Raw genomic sequence first — 15,655 nt, 5'->3', positions numbered from 1 at the left:
AGAGGCAGAAGATAAGGCTAGCCTGTTTCCTCATGGGTTTTATACAAATCTATAGGGCAGCCACGTTACACTTCTGCTTGTCTCATCTCAAAATGGCTAGCATAGAGCAGGGAAAGGTGCAGAGAAGCAGGACAAACACCAGAACTAGAGTTGCCCTTGGCACAGTGCTGATGAGCTAAGCAGATCTTGGCTCAGCTCTGCCACGGCCACCACACGCTTTCTCTGCTGCTGCTGCTTCTGCTGCTGCTGCGTTGGCCCCACTCACTGCCCCTCCACTGGGCTTCTGGATTCACTTCATTGATGGATGGGCACCACCACTTTTGAGTGGGAGCTAAACTCTGCTCCCAGCCATGGTGACCACTTGCCATCTTACAATACCCAAAATGCAATCCCTTGCCCCATACATCTGTTAAATCCACAGATTTAATATATTTATAATCCTGCTTGAACTATAGATATATGAAATTAGTAAATTTTATAGATCTGTGGGCCAGGGCATTACATAAGTTCATTAATAATATTTTTGAGTGACTTAAAAATGGAGGAAGGCTAGCACAGATGGGACTCAAGTTTGGCTCCTGTTCCAAAGTGGGACCGTTTCCTGTTGCTGAAAAGCCTCTGAGGTCTGTTTAGCAGTGAATGGCAGCAGAACCTGGTCAGGCAAGTGAGGGGCTCTGCTGATACTCTGGGCCCCTTGTCAAATGCCTGACATGGTTGACAGCTGGCGCCAGACCTGCTGAAAAGGGCAACTGAAATGATCAGCAGTTTGGAGCAAGCTCAAGTATTTGGGGCTTTGTGCAGAGCAATCTTATACGCTAGTTCCACTGGAAGGGGATAAAAGATCCATTCTCTATACCTTCAGCATAACCCCTCAGTAATCATCTCTTGGCTGCTAAAAACTAGCAGGGAGGGGGACAGTTGGCTGGGCCAAGGAGATGTCGGCCTAAGAGGGAGATGACTGAAATTAATACAATTATTAATGATATGGGTAGGTGTCCCCCTCCAGTAATACTGTAGCTCAGGCACGTCCAGCTTCCAAGAGACTGTGATCTATAAAAAAACTGGCAGTGACCCATTGTATTGACCAGAGTTGTTAAGCTTTTTGGGGGGAGGATCAGCCAAAGTTCTCGAGCTTTTTTTGGGGGGGGGATGATCAGGGTCCCGCGATCGACCATTAGATCATGATCGACCAGTTGGACACCCCTGCCCTAGCTTATCCTCTGCAATTGATTGACAGTAGTGTGGAATTGAACTCTCTGCCATGGAGTGGTGGTCAGTAGCTTAAGTGTAAGACAGATTTATGGAGATGGAGAGATCCACCATTGGCTGTTGGAAGGGGCTTCAGTTTGGTGACTGAATACATTATTTGCTCACAGAAGGCCTCAAATTCAGTTTCCTCTACCATCACTTTAAAAAGACTTTGGAAGTGTGCTAAATGAGATGCCTGATGGCATGAGATAGCTTTATATGCAACTTCCATGGCCAAGGGCAGTCTAGCACTGAACACCAGTTGCTTTTAGAGCCACAGCAGGTATGAGGACCCTGTTGCCCTTGTGTTCTGCTTGAGGGCTTCCCATTAGGGCACCTGTTGGAAGCTCGAGGCTGGCCCGGGTAGACCTTTTCACCTGATCCAACAAAGCTCTTCTTATGTTCTCTCTGTTAGTTTCTGAGGATGACGTGGTTTTTGTGGGCCATGATTTTTATTTGTCTCTGCACCCCCTTGTCCTGCTTTGTCAATTTCCTCTCAGTGCTCATGATCTCATAAGCCCTCTCTCATCTCCTTCCCCAACTGAACCTCGCTCCAGAAGAGAGATTATTCAGCCCCCCCCACAACTTCATAATTTTAGTTGCTGGTGTAAATGACTGTGAGAGTGACTTCACAGAGTTTGTTTATCCTGTCTGCTGAGACGGAGAGAGGATAAGAGGAAGGAGCAGCAGCCGCCAGTTTCAATGTGACAGGAAGGAAGTCCTTTTTCTAGGAACAGATTCTCTCCCTCCCAAGAGCTGAAGCAGTTTAGTGTGGGCTAAAGCTGGCTGGAGGGCAAGGTGCCAGAAAATTCTTGGAGGGTTTCAGAGGGTTCCTCAGTGTGCTGGGGCAGTCTACCTTTCCATATGTAGCAAGGGAATGCTGCAGACTTCAAGCACTGGCTATGTAGTCCTAGGGCAGCCTTTGCTAACCTGGCATCCTGCAGACTGTCTGGTCTTAGGAGCCTGCATAATAATAATAATATCACTGCTATTATTTCGTTAGATGATGATGATGATGAATTTCAGTGCCAGACTGTCTGATTTGGTGAGCTGGATTATCATTATCATTATTGCATTTATTTGTCATTTACTACTAAACTGTCTCAAAGCTACTTGCAGTTATAAAAACCTGCATGATAAAAAACTTAAAGTACATCATTAAGATAAAATAACATTAATTGATGGAACGTGTTCATCCTGTCGTAACAAAGAAAGTGATAAATCCTACCCCACCCTGCTGAAAGATGAACACCAATACAGGCGTGGGGATCATCATACCCTGTGACCCCCACATTGAGCCAAATGCATGGGGAAACAGGAATGTCTTTGACTGGTGCTCAATGGCTGATATTGATGGAATTAGGTGTGTCCAACGCTCTGGGGAGAGCACTCCACAATCAGGGAGCCACCACTGAGAATGCCTGCTCTCATGTTGCCAACTTCTGTGCCTCTCTTGGAGGGGGCAGGGCAAGAAGAAGGGCCTCTGGTGATGAGGTAGGTTCATGAGGGGAAAGGTGGTCCCTAAGGGGATTGGGGCCCTGAACCATGTGAGGCTTTATAATATTAACAGTAGTTCAGGCAACCCAGAAGGGTTTGTTCTGTGTTTAGCTCCAGAATGAGGAACCTTTGGCTTTCCAGAAGCTGTTGGAGTCCCCACTCCCATCAGCCCCAGCCAATGGCCTGGGATGATGGGAGTTGTAATCCAGCAACATCTGGAGGGTCAAAGGTTCCCATCCCTGGTATATATGAAGGCCAGCCAAACACCTGTTATGGAAGAATACTAATAAAACTATCCTGGCTGTAATGGGGAAGGGAGGCATCTTGGTGTCCCTCCTATGAATTAAGATGGGGTACAACTCAGTGCTTGTGCAGGGGAACCTCATGGGTTGGATCTCTTGCTCCGCCTGCCTTGGAGAAATTTAAAAACCCTTCCTAGAATGCGAGACATAATGCCTAGCAGCTGAAGAGTCTCTCAAGCTTGCCTCCTCAAAAGCACAGCCAGAATGTCTTGTCTCCCAAGACAGCTTGCAGGGCCAAAGCAAGTGCTCCTCAAATTTCGGCCCCCTCATCTGCTGCTCAGGGTGTCTCTAATCTGGCTGGCCTTGTACTCGCTTTGTCTGGCAGTAAGTGGGAAGGGCTGAAGTCAAATCAGTGACTGTTTTGGGGTTCCTGTTGGAAGTGTTCACCTGAAAAGAGAAATTTTAATAACATGTGGGACATTTGGGAAGGGACTTCAGGGCCTGAAAGCCACCTTGGGGTGGTGGGCCACCTATGAGAACCGAAAAGAAGAGTATAGGCTGCCAAATAGGACTTAGGGCCTCAAATAGCTGAAAGGACTCCTCTTCTTTTCCCACACATCCTCTCAGGTGTTAAGACCAGCAGAGAATGATCAGCTCTTGGTAGTTCCTCTGGCATCAGAGCTTTGGGGTGGTGGTTCTCTGGGACAACCCCTAAGTTAGGATCATGGGAAGCTGTACCTTATTCTGAGCTGGGCCGTAAATCTGTCTAGCCCAGTATTGTCTATACTGTCTGGCAGCGGTTCTTCAGGCAGGGTTTTTCCCCAGCCCCCCTTGAGATGCCATTGCGGATTGAACCTAGGACCTTCTACATGCAAAGCAGACGCTCCACCACTGAGGGACAACCAGTCCCTAAGTTGTGGAATTCCTTCCCTACAGAGGTGCACCTGCAACCTTCACGCCAGGTTTCTCCTCATATGGTGAAAATGCACCTCTTTATCCTGACCATTGCCACCTGAGAATGATATATTTAGGACCTACCCTATTCTTGTGACTGTAATTTGGGAAGGACCATAGTGGTAGAGCGTTTGTTTGGCATGCAGAATGCCTTAGGTTCAATCCCTTACTGCAACTCCAAGTAGGGCTAGGAGAGACCCAGAGACTGAAACCCTTAGAGCCACTGCCAGTCAGTGTAGACAGTACTGAGCTAGATGGATCAAATGGTCTGACTCAGTATAAAGCAGCTTCCTTTCTTCCTGTTTTAAACTGCTTTTCATATTGTATTTCAAGATAGCGGAAACCCGCACTGAGACCTTATGGTGAAGGGTGGGTAAGAAATCAAATATATTATTATTTATTATTCTATGTACACACATAGGCACACATATAAAAGCACACACACACAACATTTCCCATTTTCTGTCTGTCTGTCTCATGCATCTATACCTATGTATATCTACTGGCACATACTCCCTGATATTCTCTCTCTCTCTCCATTTCCAGCAGATCTTCTGTTTTCTGCCTCCCCCTCACTTCTGTGATCAAGGCATTTTAGCTGCAGTTTTTAAAACTCTCCTCCCTCCCACCCCAACATCCGTTTGACCATATATTTCTATCTCTCTTTTCATGGGCATATATTTTCCTGGCAGTTGGATCTGATCTTTTCTTTTTAGCCCTCCTGTCTTCAACTCCAAATTTAACCTATTGCAGTCTGTTTTTTTTTTTTTTGCAGGGGTTTGAGGGAGAGAATGTTAATGAATTCCTGGAGATCCTGTGTGTGTAAAGGTCAGATTTGTGGGGGGTGGCATTCTTCTTTTTTTACCCCCTCTCCTGGCTCCCAGGCAGCCCCCCACCATTTTATATGAGATATTTCCTGTTAGGTGTAAAATTAAATTGGTCTCCAGTGTGTATGTGAGTGAGACTGTGTGTGTGTCACACACACTCACATATACATATACTTGTGATTATCTTCTCCCTCCCAACCATTATACAAAGGAAGAAAAATCTTCCCTGCCCTGAAATATCACACTCAACGCTTGTGCATAAGCACTGGGTTCCCAGGGTCTTCCAACGCCTTTTGGATCCCACTTTGTCACCACCACTTTCTGCCAGTTACATGCATGACCCATACTGGGTGAGCTCATATGACAAAAATGTACACTTGCAGTCTCACACACGTACAAACACACACACCCCACCAAAGTTCCTGATCTCTCCCTTCCTGATCCTTTCTGGACTTTGGTGCTGGGAAGAGGCTGTCTGTGCCTTTCACTTTCACCCACAATTGAAATTCAATCTCCCTCCCGCCAGCCTCTCATTCTTCAGTCTCTCTGGCGCTGGGAGAGTTAACTCCCGGTGACGCTGCTGCCTCCACACACCGCCCACCTCCCTTGCTGGGCTGGATCCTTTCTGGCACTCAAAAGGTTAACCTTCTCTCCCTCCCCCCTTTTTCTTTGTGCCCCCCTCACTCACTGCTCCATATTCCAGGTCCCTCTCCCCTCCCTCTGATGGGGAGCAGCAAGAGGGCTCTTCCTCTCTCCAATTCAGCCCCTACATCTTAGCGGGACCCCCCCTGCTCCTGGCCTTCCCCCCATTTCCCCCTTCTTCCCCCCTTCTCTCTATCTCTCTTCCTCCCCTCTTTTCCCACCCCTCCACCTTCTTTTCCACCTCTGCACCTCTTTCCAGCTGCCCATCTTGAGCGAAGGGAGCAAAGGACTCTGTTTCTCTGAGAACAGGCAGAGCCTCCTTCCTTTTTCCACCCTCCCCTTCCTTCCTTACATTCTGTCACTCCCCCCCCCTCACTGTAAGCTCTCTCCCCCCCTTCCTTTTGGATCTCTCGCCTCTCCTTTCACACACGCTGCCTTTCATCTCTCGCATACTCCCAACTGGCATCCCCCCACCCTAACGCGCACACACACACACACACACACACACACCACCCAGATGCCAGCATTGGCACCCCTAGGATACACCAAAGCGTAGCTCAGGGGCGGGTGGGACGTAACACCCCTGGTACCCCTCATCAGTCAGGGTGAGCTACCCAAGAACCATAGTTGAGGGGGGGGTAAGCGGTAACCCTGAGCCCCGGAATATCTGATGTTCTACAGACCTTTCCCAGCTAGGTGCTTGAGTCAAGAAAGGGATGGACTGCTTGTGCATAGTCACTACCAAGGTAAGATTTGCCTCTGGAGGGGGTATATTTGTGCCATCTTTTGTGCTTCTTGTTAACTGTGGGGCAGTTTGCTCACCTCTGCAAAGGGTGGGAAGGGGAGGGGGGTAAGAGAGCTCTAGAAAGCCATGTGTGTTTGTCTGTGTGTCAAGCGACGGAGCAGGGGCAGTTGCTGATGGGTGGCATGGAACAGCTTGGCAATGCTACTGGGTGCCAAGGTGGTCACTGGCGATAGGGGTGGTTATGATGGTTGTGGTAAGCAATGGAAGAGACTCCTCCATTGCTTGAAGTGGTGGGAGGAGGTCTCCAGAAGCCTTCTGTCTCTCCCATGAGCAGTTTCCATGGAGCCGATGGCTGCGTGGGATAAGGCTCTATAGGGTGATGTGGGGTAGTGGCGGTGAGATTGGGGAGGTGGAATCATCCCTATAAAGAGGCAGGAGGGAGAGAAATGGGGTGTTGCAGCTGCAAAAGGTGGCATCTTTACTGCTGGAATGTGAGGATGCTGGCCCTGGTGCTGAATCTTTGGTGCTCTCCGTGGTGCTGAAAGTGGATGCCACAAGGCTTGTGTCTTAAAGAGCTTGCAGCTAAAGGAACGTGCCCATGATGGTGACGGTGGCGGAGCACTGGGAACACAACACACTACAAGGCTGACATTGGGTGCAGGTGTGTGCATGTTTGTGCATGCACACACACACATTGTACAGCTCCAGAGGTTGCTGGGAGGTTTGTGTGTGCGGAGGGGGTGGAATGGACCCGTTCCCAATTCCACTTTGAAATGTCTTAGGGCTGGAATGGTTCTAAGATTAGGGTTAGTGGTGAAGTACAGGTCAAGGGTTGAGGTCCCTCTCTGTTTTAGCTGTTTTGCTAATGGGGGCTCTAGGGCTTTGCCATAAAAGTGTGTGTGTGTGTGTGTGTGTGTGTGTGTGTGTGTGTAAGAGAGAGAGAGATGCTTTTGCTATGCAGTTTCATTTGGTGTGGGGGGGGGAGGTTGGGGTCCTTCCCCAAGACAACTCATAGCACTGCGTTATATATCTGTGTGCCTGGAAAGGTTGGGTGGTGGTTGTTTTAATAACTAGGAGACTTTCGATTGTTGAAATGGTGTGTGTGTGTGTGTGTGTGTGTGTGTCGGGGTGCTGGGAATTCTAGATTTGGGCTACTGGTCTTGGGAAAACTTATCAATAGCTACAGTATTGAGAATTGAGGAGTAGGTGCTTCTCTGTCCAATCTGAGAGCCACTTGAGTCCTATATAAGGTAGCAAGGGGACCCATCCATTTCCTTGGTGCTCTCCATGGACCTTGGTGCTCAGCAATTTCTGGCCTTGCTTTCCTAGTCCCTCTACCTCCCTTCCCTGACTTCTTTTCCTGGTGCTGTGGGTGGGTTGGTGGGTGGGTGGTGATGGTGGTCATTGAGATTTCCAGGCCTCATTCAGGGCCTGGTTCTAAGTGGGTATTGGGAACTGAACTCTCCCTTTCTCCACTGGACTAGGATTGAGAGCTGCCCCTGCTCTTGGCTGTTGGAATAAAAGGGTTTCCCACAGGTGTGTGGTGGAGGTTGCCAGTGGGTTGGGGGCAAGAGAGGAAGGCCTGCATGTGCCAAGATGGGCAGCAGGAAAGAGAGCAGTGTTGGGGGGAGTGAGGGAAGGATAAAAGTCTGGCATCTTCTGATGCTCATCCGAAAGTATTTGTCTCTTAGCAAACTCATGTTACTTCAGAGAACAGCAGATGGAGGAAGCATAAGAATGCACCACCTAAGAGGGTGGGTGGGGGGAAGCTGTGGAATGCAGTGTCTTGACAAAGCAAGATCAAGAAACCTTTCTTAACAAAAAAAGAAAAAAAAGAAAAGCATTCCGCATTGGGTTTTCTGCCCCTCCATGGAAACGCAGAGCAATCCAAGATCCCATCAGGCCTTTGGAGAATGGAATGATTCAGTCCTGATTAGTCAGGGCGGGGTGAACATTTAATTATAAAATAAGGCATTGAGGTGGGTGGGTGGGGGGAGAGTGAATGAGTCTGTGGGGTGGGGGTGGCCAGGCTCCAGGGGTGCACAGTGAACAGGTGTTGCTTTTGGCTGAGATGGCTTAAAGTGTAGCTGGCTTATTGGGGGTTTTTTTGAAAAAAGAGTGGGGTGTTGAGAGCGCATCACCCGGGGTGTATATAAGTGTGAGTGGGGGGAGGGGGAGAGAGACAGAAATAGCACCAAAAGGAGCCATTTCGTTCCGCCCGTCACACACATACACACACACAATGCTTGCGCTAAATACCACACTCCAACTGTACATGAATGCTGATTTTGGGGTGTGAGTGAGGAGGGTGGGGTGGTAGAAGAGAGAGAGGTTGAGTGGTTCGAGTGTCTGATAGGAACCAGTAGTAGAAACTGCAGTGGCTGTCCGCTTCCAGACGGAAGAGGAATTTGGGGTGGTGGTGGTTGAAAGGTGTAAGTGCAAATAGGAGGATGAGAGAATGTCTGGGGTTCTCCCCCCACCACACAAAAAACTCCAACAAATTTTCTTGGTAGTGGGGAAAGTGATTTGGTCTATTTGAGAAGTGTCTCTAGGCCGCATAACTGAAAATCAGGGTAAGGGGCTCTGTATGATGGGTGCCTAGATTGATTTTGCTGCGGAATGTAAAGCAGGCAGTGGAGTGGGTGGGGAATGGCGTTAATAGGGTTGGGTGTGTGAGGAGGGAAGACACAATCTGGGACAGCTTTTCCCAATCGGATGCCCTCCAGATGTTGGGACTACAACTTCCATCAGCCCTAACCAGTACTGACTGGGGTTGATGGGAGTTGTAGTCCCAAGATCTGGAGGGTGTTGGGCTGGGGAAATCAATTCTACCGAGACTGTAAGTTATTTCTTAGCCCTGAATGTGAGGGTATATCTACATTAATTTGTGCAGACACACAACACATCTGTAAGTGTGTCTGAACACTGTGAGGCATAAGAATAGAGTGCATTATTTTTTCTTTTTCTTTTTCTAAAAAGGTTTTGGGGAGGGGGAGTCTGGTGATTGTGGAGAGGGAGAGCTCTCAGCATAGCAGCAGGAGTCCCTGGCCCATCATGATGGGCGGGGTATAAGTAATAAAATTATAATAAATTTTATAAGTCACTGGCAAGAGTGAACAATAGGTTTTCTGGGGGAGGGGGAATTGGACTTCCACTGAAAATAGCCTCCCCCCACTTTCCATAAATTGACAATGGTTCATTAATAATGGATGTGGGCACTGGGAGTGATTGGCTGGGGCTTTACTTCCTGAGGCTTCATCCATTTCTACTCTTATCAGATCTTCTAAGGACTGGCCTTGGATTCTTTGCTGGTTATGTGCATGTGGAGGGGTGATGAATGTGGTGAGGAGGGGTGGGAGAGAAGGACCCCTGAGGTTTATTAGATTGGTCTTTGCTTCCTTACATTCCAGGCTAAGGGCCTGATCAACATTTGATGGCTTCATGGTATTTGTCTGTCATTTGGGGTCTTCAGGGGCTTGGCTAAGCTTGGAAACCCACTCTTCAGAGTTGACCAGCAGTTATTAAAAATAGAATCCAGGGAGAAAGTTGGGTTGAGTTAAGCCACCCACAGTGAGCTGTGTGGGAGTGTTCTTGCCTGCCTTCCCATTCATAGTTTTGATCCATGAAGAGTTCTTAAAGTGTCAAGAGCAGGTGACGTCAGGAGATTTAAAGGCAGGTAGTTTCTTTATTCTTTTTTTCTAGGGGAGAATTTTTTAGAGGCATTTCCTGTGGACAATCTGGTCAGAGTTCTAAGACAAAGATGGGGAAACATTTTTTGCCCGAGGGCCACATCTCCTCATAGGTAACTTTCTGGGGGGCAGAAGGTTTTTGGTTTTTTTGTTTTTTTTTTTTTGACAAGCAAAAACACTTGAGATGGGGACAGGGCAAGGCTGATGAGGGATGAAGCCTTGGGTGTGTCCTGAGGAGAGTCCCAAGAGCCACATACAGAGGCTTAGAGGGCAGCATTCGGCCCTGGGCTTGCCGTTCCCCCTCCTAGGAACATAGGAAGCTACCTTATACTGATTCAGATTATCTAGATCAGTATTGTCCAAATAGTTCAGTCTATATAGCTCTATGGTCCATAAAGCACAGTATTGTCAACAAAGACTGGCAGCAGTGGCTGTCCAGGGTTTCAGGCAGAGGACATTCTGATTCTTACCTAGTGATGCCTTAGGGACTGAACCTGAATCCTCCTGCAGGTAAAGTAGATGCTCTGTATTGGTCCTCTAAGTTGACATCAGAGTGTGTTAACAGTGGCGTCTGGATCCTGCCCAGTTTGTATGTGTATTCTAGAGGCGCCAGGAAAGTCCCCCCTCCCACACTTCATTTTAACAACTGGAGTAGAAATTTGCCTTGAGGCCTGTGAAGATGGCAACTTGGAATCATCTAGATATAGACAAATGCCTAGAATCAGGAGTGCAAAGGTGTTTGATTTCAAACAGCCATCTTTTCTAGTCACTTGGTTAGGAATATAGGAAACTGTCTTTATACTAAGCCAGACTATTATCTCCAATGGTACACTGACAGTGGCTCTCCAGGTTGCAGACAGGAATCCTTTCTCACCTGTACCTGGAAATGCCATATGGGATTGAACCCTGGGGCCCTCTGCTTGAAAATCAGCTGTTCTACCACTGAGTTTGGGCCCTTTCCCAGCTACTGAGTTTCTAGATTTTTGCATCTGTCTTGAATGCATATTGGTGGAGACTGATTGATCCAGGTAGAGCATTTGGGGTGGATGTAAAAGTGTGAACAGGTTCAGCTTTCCTTTCTAGAAGGCCTTGGATTTAATGCAGGAGTGGGGAAATCTGTGTAGTTGCCAGAGTTACAACTCCCATCATTCCTGAACATACTTGGCTGAGGCTGATGGGAATTGAGTCAAGCAGCATTTGGAAGGGTGCAGGTCTCCCATTCCTCATCTAATGTCACAATATAGGGGTATTAATTTATTTGGGAGGTGGGTGCATTAGTACCAAGGTGCTTCAGGTGAATCACATGGGGGATCTGATTACACCACTTATCAATGACCAGGATAGAAAATATGTTTTCTTAGATGACTAGGTGTTGGGCAAGGAATCCTTGCTGGGCTATTCTGAATGCTTTAGGCAGAGATTGGACTTGAAAGTATCTAGCCATGGCTATTGTTTGTTTCAAAAACACCTAATAGCCATGGCTAAATATTTTCAACTTCAGAGCTAGGGAATCAAAAAAGGCTGAGGGGGAGGACCTTCCACCTCCCCTAGACTTTGGAGGGTAACTTGTAGATTGGGGTAGGAGGGTAACCTGTGGCCCTTCATATATTGTTGGGCTCCAGTTCCCATACGCCTCAGCCAACAACAGCAATAATCAGGGATGATGGGAGTTGCAGTCCAGCAACATCTAGAGGGCTGCTGGTTCCCCATCTAGATGGGGATAGACACATTAAGATGCTTCTAGGGGTGCTGTGAAGGATCCTGCTCAATCTCCAATGGCATATCCAGGTAGGACTGGGGATATCCCTTGCCTAAAACCCTGGAGAGCTGCTGCCAGTGCAGAAAATACCTACCTGGATGGGCAAAGAGCGTGATTTGGAATAAGGCAGCTTCCTATGTTCACTTCTTCAGATAATTAGCCAGGGCATGATCCATCCGGACATTTTTTCATGCAAGGTGCAGTTACAGTTCATTTTTCTGGGGTCTTTGTGAGACAGCGTCCCAACGGATCATGACTATTATGGCCTGATAGTTTGTTGGTCCTTCTTCATGGTGTCCAATATGATCTGCTTGCCTCTACTGAGCTCTTCCCATGTATGTGCTAAAATTTCTTGGGGTTGGTGGTAGGCAGAGATTTATTTAAAAAGTGGCAGTCTTGCAGATCAGTCCTCATCAAGGCATCCGGAATGTGACTCTAGAAAGCTGCTAGATAGCCTAGAATAGCACTGCCTTTACCTTCACCCTTTTTTCTTGTTCTCAGTCTCTCCAGGCATGGATTATTTGTGAGAGTGTGGTGTTCTTTAGCAGCTGTAAGAAAATGGGGGTGGGATAGGGCATCCGGTTGGCTGGTGACATTTTGTGTGTGTGTGTTTGTGTGTTACATGCCTGTGTGGCTCTTGCCATTGATAATCTGGATTGGGAATGAGTCATCGTGTGTGTGTGTGTGTGTGTGTGTGTGTGTGTGTGTATGAGTGACAAGGAGAGAGAAACTCACAGTAGAAGATAGATTCCAAAAAAGAGAAATGCTTCTGAGGATGGGTGAGTGAACCGGGACTGACCTGTGACCACTGCCCCCCAAAGGTTTATAAATGATTTGGTCCAAGAATTGCTGAAAGGGGGGCTTTGCTGAAATTTAGAAAAGGCCCTTGAGCTGGCAGAAGGTGGGTGGGAGGTATCATGCAGCAGTATGTGAGAGGGGGAGGGAAGTACCGTAAATTAGGCAATTTGGAAAGGCTCAGTCTCAGTGAGAATTCAGCCACAGGACCTATTTTCAAGCATTTGGTGTTGGAACAAAAGTCCCCCTAAGGGCATTTAGGGAAGGTTGTGGTTGTGGATGCAAAACACCCCAGAATCCACTGAAAACTTTATACACATGTGTACATACCCACCCACCCACACAACACACCTGTTGCATCCCAGCAGGTAGATCTTGGGTATCAGTCAGTGAGATTGACAGATCTGGTCCAGAGTAGATGCCTTTCAAACATGTATACTAATAACCACATAGGCAATCTGGCACACACATTTTTTTCTTGATATCAAGCAAAGCTGGATGTATTTATGATTTTTAATTGTCTATTGTACTGTTTTATTTTAATAATCTTTTAACTGGCCTTAAAGCTATTTTGGAAAAGGTGGGATGTGTATGTTTTAGAGAAAACAACTTATGCAACCCAAATAGACCATGTAAAAATCTTCCATTTTTGCTCACGCTGTCTAGTTTTTATCCTTTTCCGCCACCTAAGGAACTCTGAACAGTTTATGTGAATCATCTGCCCCCTCCCATCTCAGCAACCCTGTGAGGTAGATTAGTTGGGAGAGTTGAGCCCATCAATTTCACCCACTGCATTTCATTGATTTGTAGGAATTTGGACCCAGGTCTCCTCTCCTGCCTGGCCCCCACAGTCCAACATACTTTCCACTCCACTGATGCTTTAAAAATGTATATCGTTAGTAGTAGTATTTAAACTCACTTGCTTTTTAAAAAAGCATTTGCTGGGAACATATATTTGTCATTTTTTTAACTCTCTTGTCTTCAACTGGTGGGTCAGGACCCACTAGTGGGTTGCAGCCTGATCCAAGAAAACGGTCATCCAAATGCATGTTGGAGTTAAAAGTGGGTCCTGGGTCTGAAAAGGTGGAAGATACTTGTTTTAACTGACTTTTCCTGCTCTCTGTCCTACATTTGGAGGTGTGAATGGTGCGAAGGGCTGGTCAGTGACAGTGTCCATGGTGGTTGTGGTGGAGAGGGTCAATGTCACTTTCAGCATCTTGTCTGAAAATGCCTTGAGCCTGTCTGAAGATCTGGCATCCTCAATGGGGTGAGTGGTCCAGAGCTCAGTGGTGGAGCATTGGCTTTGCATGTCAAAAGTCCTTGGTTTAATCACCAACAGCCTCTTCAGATGAAAGGGGCAGGGGCAGGCAATAAGAAGAGAGACTCTCTTCTCCCTGAGCCCCTGAAGAACAACTACTAGCCACCCTCCTTCTATCCACACCATACATTGAAAGCACGTTCAAAGCATATGACTTCCCCAAAGAATCCTGGGGACTGTAGTTTCACCCTCACAGAGCTGCAATTCCCAGCACTTTTAACAAACGAGTGCTCATGATTCTTTGGGAGAAGCTATGTGATTTTAATGTGTCTTTAAAGGTAAAGGGACCCCTGACCATTAGGTCCAGTCGTGGCCGACTCTGGGTTTGTGGCGCTCATCTCACTTTATTGGCCGAGGGAGCCGGCGTACAGCTTCTGGGTTATGTGGCCAGCATGACTAAGCCGCTTCTGGCGAACCAGAGCAGCGCACGGAAACGCCGTTTACCTTCCCACCGGAGCGGTACCTATTTATCTACTTGCACTTTGACGTGCTTTCGAACTGCTAGTTTGGTAGGAGCAGGGACCAAGCAACGGGAGCTCACCCCGTCGCGGGGATTTGAACCTCCGACCTTCTGATCAGCCAGTCCTAGACTCTGTGGTTTAGACCACAGCGCCACCCGCGTCCCTTGTGCCTTTAATTTCTTTTAAATATTTGGTGTAGATCTGCATAGGCAAAACTAGAGTAGATGGAGGGATTGCCTGAGTTTTGGGACAAGGCAGCTTCATAGCTTAGGAAAAACCAAGGGGATGCTGGCAGCAATCAATCCAGTTTTTGCTTATCTAGTGAGTGTGTTACATATTCCATGACCCATTTAGTTGCTCTTGTATGGGTGGTGGATATAGGATTATAGCTGTGAGGTTTGCTCTAAAGGGAAAGAGGGGTGGCTAAATCCCAGATTTTTATAAGAATGGAAAGGTCAGACAGGAAGCTGCCTTCTACTGATTCAGACACTTGTTCAGTATTGGTGACTGGCAATGGCTCTCCAAGGTTTCTAGCAAGAGATCTTTCCCAGCTCTACCTGCAGATGCTGTTGGGGATTGATCCTAGGACCCTCCTGCATTCTACCACTGAGTTTCCTCTAGCTAGGTAGCAAGCTTTAGAGATGCAGCAAATGCTTTGGCTAATTGTTTGCATATCTCCTCAGACAAGTTTTGACAAGCCTTCTAAGTTGAGCTCTTCGTCCCAGTCTACATCTGTACTGGAAAAGTTTTAAAGACGTTTTAATCATTTTATCACTTCTTGTTTGCCATCCTGGGCTCCTTGATATGAAGGATATAAATAAAAATAAAAATAAACTTCACTGGTTAGGACTGCAAGCTTTTGGTTTGTCCTGGAGTCTTCTTCAATGAGCTGTGTTTGGTATAAGATAGCGACTGGCCTTTGAACCAAAAGGAGCTGTTTTTGCCAACAGGGTGGTTTGGGGTGGCAAATCCTTGGGAGGCCAATGATTTTAAGAGATTTCTATTCCAGAAGTGGATGTTTGTGATGTTTAATTGGTTGATGGGCTTTTGTTTGTCAATAATAATAATAATGCAAATTTGGCATTAATGCCCCCCAAATATGATTGAAAATATGCAAACTAAGTGTTCAGGGGTCTTGAATAGAGTATTTCTGTTGCAGCCATTAGAGTTTCACCAGACATTCTGTGTTTGTCTGGAGTGATGGTGGATGAGAACAGTGCTGGGTTAGGTGATAGTGAGGTGGATGATAGAAAGGGACTCAGACTACAGAGGACATGTTTGCAGTCTTGTTGTGTTCTTGCGTTGTTTTCAAAGGTTTCCATGCAGGCAGGAAGGCAGGGCCTCTGTGCCCTTTTACATCCACCATGATAGTCGGGCATCAACAGGTGGAGCGTTGCAGTGTTGGGGAAAACACCTTGTCAGCTGTTTTCTACTTACTATGCAGCTATGGGCCCTGAGTTTTTGTACACGAAAGTGGT

General features: G+C 47.1%; 1 protein-coding gene across 10 annotated transcripts in view; it reads left to right on the top strand.

Moving 5' to 3' along the window:
- The window catches only part of DLG4 (discs large MAGUK scaffold protein 4), a gene marked incomplete at its 5' end in the record, with an annotated part of 144,078 nt that overhangs the window by 13,400 nt on the left and 115,023 nt on the right, over nt 1-15,655 (top strand). For 3 of the 10 annotated variants that reach the window (XM_083580872.1, XM_083580867.1, XM_083580865.1), the window contains one exon: nt 5,460-6,156. The exons of 5 other annotated variants lie outside the window; for them this stretch is intronic. In XM_083580872.1, the coding sequence (XP_083436998.1) occupies nt 6,127-6,156 (30 nt within the window). Of the gene's footprint in view, nt 1-5,458; nt 6,157-15,655 lie in introns of those variants that run through there. 2 more of the 10 variants (XM_083580880.1, XM_083580870.1) reach the window with 2 other exon arrangements.

Source organism: Podarcis filfolensis (genome assembly GCF_964270895.1).
Source record: "Podarcis filfolensis genome assembly, chromosome: 13".
Lineage (NCBI taxonomy): Eukaryota > Metazoa > Chordata > Lepidosauria > Squamata > Lacertidae > Podarcis > Podarcis filfolensis.
The sequence above is the reverse complement of the archived record's forward strand: the minus strand, read 5'-3'. Positions and strand labels throughout refer to the sequence as shown.